Source organism: Musa acuminata, chromosome BXJ1-10, assembly GCF_036884655.1.
Source record: "Musa acuminata AAA Group cultivar baxijiao chromosome BXJ1-10, Cavendish_Baxijiao_AAA, whole genome shotgun sequence".
Classification (NCBI taxonomy): domain Eukaryota; kingdom Viridiplantae; phylum Streptophyta; class Magnoliopsida; order Zingiberales; family Musaceae; genus Musa; species Musa acuminata.
The window spans coordinates 12,898,914-12,904,439 of NC_088336.1; the positions used below are offsets into that span (position 1 = coordinate 12,898,914).

At 38.7% G+C, this 5,526-nt stretch overlaps 1 protein-coding gene across 1 annotated transcript; it reads right to left on the bottom strand.

Annotated features, from left to right (window-relative positions):
* Positions 1–1,729: 1,729 nt before the first annotated feature.
* Positions 1,730–5,222, bottom strand: LOC103999891 (heat shock protein 81-1). The gene is made up of 3 exons (XM_009421789.3): positions 4,998–5,222; positions 4,463–4,885; positions 1,730–3,529 (listed from the first exon to the last, which is right to left on the bottom strand). Exons 1-3 carry the CDS (start codon positions 5,121–5,123, stop codon positions 1,982–1,984), a joined length of 2,097 nt encoding a protein of 698 aa, XP_009420064.1. The 5' UTR covers positions 5,124–5,222; the 3' UTR covers positions 1,730–1,981.
* Between the last annotated feature and the right edge of the window lie 304 nt (positions 5,223–5,526).

Below are 5,526 nucleotides of genomic sequence, written 5' to 3' on the forward strand. Positions count from 1 at the left end.
TCGACAGTGAAAGCCAATAGCCTCGAATGAAGGGGAATCGAGAGTGGATCATATGGTCATAATAAGACTATTAAATATATTCTTATATACTCTTTCGATATAAATAAACTATTAAATATAATATTTGAACTCATGTTTTGTACTTGTTTTTTTTTATATGCTTTATGCTCCCTTGTTATGAACCAAATGAAATATATACTACTACTCATGAGCTAAAGACTATCAATATTGAGAAGCTTATATGTTTTTTTTTCTTCATTTTTAAGTATACTTTTAATAAAATGATATATATAACTTGTATATTCATGTACCATAAGAAAAGGTCATATGTTATGTAATTATTTTATCACGAATTTGTTAATCGCTTACTAAGTTTTGTAACTCACTTTATTGCTATATAAAATTTTCAGATGAGAATACTATTCACTTTAGGTTTAGATTAAGGTAATATAATGCTAAAATATTTTAGTAAGTTTTTAGTGATTTGATGCAATATAGTTGTAAAAGTATATTTTCATGTAATGTGATTCAAACAAATCTGAATTTATATGTATTGTAAGGTTAAAGAACCTATCAAAGCTTAAAATATTAAATATAAAATTTTATACTGATATGAATTTATAGTAAATAATTGATTTTATGGTTATAGTAATTTCGGTTTACAAGTGGTTGTTAGTTGTCTTGGATTTTATGAAGTTTTATAAATACATAAGTTTTATAAATATGAATAAACTACAAATACATATGTTGGTTGACTATAAACTACATTAGTTTTATAAATATGAATAATTTTTTTTTAGTATCCTCAAATTTTATATCTTGAAATCTGGGTTTAGATCATGAATAATAGATAATTTTATTATTATTATTACTATTATTATTAGTATTTATTATTATTATTATTATTATTATTATTATTATTATATATATATATATATATAATATTTCTTTGGGGGCAAATTACGATGAGCTTCTCGCTTTTATTCTTTTCTTCCTCTTGTTGTGGTCACCATACAAATTGGTTCTGTATTTTCAACTGGAGATGGCACCTCTTATGAGTTGCTTCGTCAGTCGACGTATGTGATCATATTGTGTTATTTGCTTTGATTGTTGTGCAGACGATTTGGTTGATGATGATCCACGTTCCAGAATCTGAGCTTAATTATCTGTGCCTATGTTTTCTTGTCGTAGATGAAGAAACATGTATTTTTCAGAATTATACGTACATGATGGGATTGCAGGCACAGGTGACTGGCACTGTGATTTTGATCTCCGATGGGTTCGATTTTGACCCTTGGTCCAATAAGGAGAGGACACAAGTGATTAAAATCCTTCGAGCCATAGATTTTGATGATCTCCAATGCTCGAGCCAACTCTACAAGAGCTCCACTATCCATTCTGCATTTGTCCCTCAAACGCATGTTGTTAACCATAGGAAACAGTTCTTCACGGGTCAGTCAGTCCAAGGAGGGTAGTGAAGAAGATCTCATAAATTATTATTGTTCTCTCTATCTTCATAGAAATTGGGATCTTATGTCAAATACTACTACTTCCAATACCTACCTGCTTCTAGTTCTTCCAATTTTCATACAAGTTTCTCGAAATACATTAATCTCATCAGATTTTTGTGAATTTCAAAGTTGTAACATATAATTCAATTTCTAGCCTGCTGAATAGTTTTATGAATATTCCAGAATCTGATGTAGATGCTCAAATTAAGAATAGTAGAGAAAAAAAAAACCATTTAACTATTAATCAAATCCATGAACTGAAAACATTCTATAAATTAAAGATATGATAGGAGACCTTCGAGCATTAGGACTAGAAAGGCCATATTATCTAGATAGATACTACTGCTGGAGGGAGGTCCGAAGCAAAGAAAAGCACCACTACCTAAAAAAAAAATCCCCTAGTTGCCTCAAGAATAGAGGTGCTGTAACACTTTTTAAGGAGTGCCAAACGATGATATGGATAAACTAGATTAGTCTACCTCCTCCATCTTGCTCTCTTCCGCGTCAGCTTCTTCAAGTGGCGGCATATCAGTGTCTTCGGCCTTCTCGTCCTCATCGATGCTGAGACCAAGCTTCAGCATCCGGTGGATCCTGTTCCCAAAGGTGTTGGGGTCATCGAGGCTGAATCCGGAGGTGAGGAGAGCAGTCTCGAACAGCAATAGTGTCAGGTCCTTGACTGACTTGTCATTCTTGTCAGCATCAGCTCGCTTCCTCAGCTCCTCCATGATAGGGTTCTCTGGATTGATCTCCATGGTCTTCTTGCTTGACATATAGCCCGCCATGCTGGAGTCCCTCAGAGCTTGAGCCTTCATGATCCTCTCCATGTTCGCAGTCCATCCATACTCACCGGTAACCAAGCAACAGGGTGAGTCGACAACCCGATCGGACACAACAACTTTCTCCACCTTGTCACCCAGCACCTCTTTTATGACCTTGCAGAGTCCTTCAAACTTCTCCTTCAGGACTTCCGTCCTCTTCTTCTCATCCTCGCTCTCATCAAGTTTCAGTCCCTCCTTTGTAGCAGAAAGCAGCTTCTTCCCCTCGAACTCCTTAAGTTGACCCACAGCATACTCATCGATCGCATCAACCATGAAAAGCACCTCATAGCCCTTTTTCTTCAGCTTCTCAAGGAATGGGGAATTTTCAACAGCCTTTTTGCTCTCACCAGTAATGTAGTAAATGTCACTCTGGCCCTCCTTCATTCTTGTCACATAGTCCTTGAGGCTAGTCATCTCATCTCCGCTCCTGGTAGAGTGGAACCTTAGCAACTCTGCAAGCTTCGACCTGTTCTGAGAATCTTCATGGATTCCAAGCTTGAGATTCTTTGAGAATGCCTCGTAGAACTTGTTGTAATCATCCTTGTTTTCCGCAATCTCAAAGAAGAGTTCCATACATTTCTTGACCAGATTCTTGCGGATGACCTTGAGGATCTTGTTCTGCTGGAGCGTCTCTCTGGAGATGTTGAGGGGAAGGTCCTCAGAGTCCACTATCCCTTTGACAAAGCTCAAGTACTCGGGAATGATTTCTTCACAATTGTCCATAATGAAGACACGACGAACGTAGAGCTTGATGTTGTTTAGCTTTTTCCTTGTGTCAAAGAGATCAAAAGGAGCCCTCTTTGGCACAAAAAGAACAGCCTTAAACTCAAGCTGGCCTTCCACAGAGAAGTGTTTCACAGCCAAATGCTCCTCCCAGTCATTAGTGAGACTCTTGTAAAAAGCTGCATACTCTTCCTTTGTAATCTCCTCAGGCTTCCTCATCCAAATGGGCTTCTGCTTGTTAACTAAAGCCCATTCATGAGAAACCTCCTTGATCTTCTTCTTTTTCTTCTCTTTCTCTTCCTTCTCATCAACATCTTCCACCTTGCCTTCCTCAGTATCTTTCTTATCCTCCTCATCCTCATCATCTGAAATTTCTTTCTCTGTTGTCTTCTCGGTCCACAGGGAGATGGGGTAGCTGATAAATTCAGAATGCTTCTTGATCAAATCTTTGAGGCGGCGTTCCTCCAGATATTCCAACTGCAATTAACATGGCCATGTTCACATATACTTGAATTAATCGACAAGATCAATCATTTCAGACTGAAATCTTCGATGGCTACAGATAAAGCAGCTATTAAGGAGGAGGGAGCTGATCAAGATCAAGATCAACATCAACATCCCCAAGCAACAAGCCATCTATACATAGGAATGAAGCAATAAAACTGTAGTGTAGCTCATCAGAATAGGTTACATTAATGATGCCATATTGGTAAGAGTGTAATGTTGATCATTAGTGAATAACAACATAATGCAGAAACATAACAATGCTTCGTTAAAACTGGCAGAGTAGCTCATCAAAATAGGTTTCAATTGTGCAGAACCTAACTTCAGGCATCACTAAAGATGACATATTGGTAAGAGTGCAATGTTGATTATTAGTGAAAAATGAAGAAATACTGTAAGCTAAAAATGCATCACTAGAAGCAGAAAAACAAATTAAACAGCAAGTCTTTGAATACAGTCGATTTCGTGGTTACAATCACATAAACCTGAAACTAAACGCAGAGTATATTATGACATTATAAGACATACATGATCATAGCACATTTACTATATGCCAATGAACAATTAACAACAATATCAACTGAACTTATCTAGGAATCAACAACACCACTTAAGAGTTCACAGATATCCTCTTCGGCAGCACAAGAAAAGCAGTTATTTGTCATATAAATAAAATCTACTCATTCTGAATAATAAAATCTCGGTAGCAGGGATACTCTAAACAATTTATTTTCACCGATTTCTACCTTTGATGACGACTAACTCCATTAACTAAAGTTTGTGTACATTTACAAAAATAGAATAGAGAGCGGTATGACAAAGTAGCAAACTTGTAACTATTATCTTGTCCAACAAATACGTCACAATTCTTCTTAGACATTGATTAACAGCATTTACAGTATTTACCTGGTCCTCCTTGAGGAAAAGAGTAATCTTTGTTCCCCTCCCAAGGCTCTCGCCAGAGGTATCCCTGGTAACCGTGAATGAACCGCCGGCCTGCGACTCCCAGACGTACTGCTCGTCATCATTGTGCTTGGTGGTCACCACAACCCGCTCGGCCACAAGATAAGCGGAGTAGAACCCCACTCCGAACTGGCCGATCATACTGACATCGGCGCCAGCCGCAAGCGCCTCCATAAACTCCTTGGTCCCGGAGCGAGCGATGGTGCCAAGGTTGTTGACGAGATCGGATTTGGTCATGCCGATACCGCTGTCGATGATGGACAAGGTGTTGGTGGCCTTGTCAGGAACGATGTGGATGAAAAGCTCCGGCTGGGCGTCGAGCTTGCTTTTGTCCGTGAGACTCTCGAACCGGATTTTGTCCAGCGCCTGTTGAGGGCTCCAGATCAGTAGAGAAAACAGAGCAAAGCACGAAGTAAACAAGAAAAAAAAAAAAATAAAGTATTTTTCCTCTAGATCGACATCTCAGGGAAACACTCACATCGGAAGAATTACTGATGAGCTCGCGTAGGAAGATCTCCTTGTTGGAGTAGAAAGTGTTGATGATCAGGCTGAGAAGCTGGTTGATCTCCGCCTGGAAAGCGAAGGTCTCTGTCTCGGTCGCCATAGCCGGCCTGTGGAGAGATCTCGAAGTCGAGAATCAAGGAGAGAACAGGGCTGCGGCGCTAGGGTTACAAGGTCGGGTAGTGATCGTTGGAAATGGGGACTAGTGGGAATATATAGAGGGAGCGCGTTTCTAGATCCTTCTGTATAGGTCGAGAAGACCAGCTCCCTTAACGAACACGAGTCAGGTTTCTAGATCCTTCTGTGGATCCAGAACGGCTCATTCATTGATACGGATTCAACTATCTCAGCACTGGGCCGGGCTTATACTGGCCGGACCGGTCCACTGCTTTCTTTATTTCAGGGTCAATTCGTGATGAGTAACAAATTATTTTTTTATTTTAAAAACAAATTATTTTTATTTCTGAATGAAAAAAATAAATTATTCTTCTCTTTCTTTTTTTGTC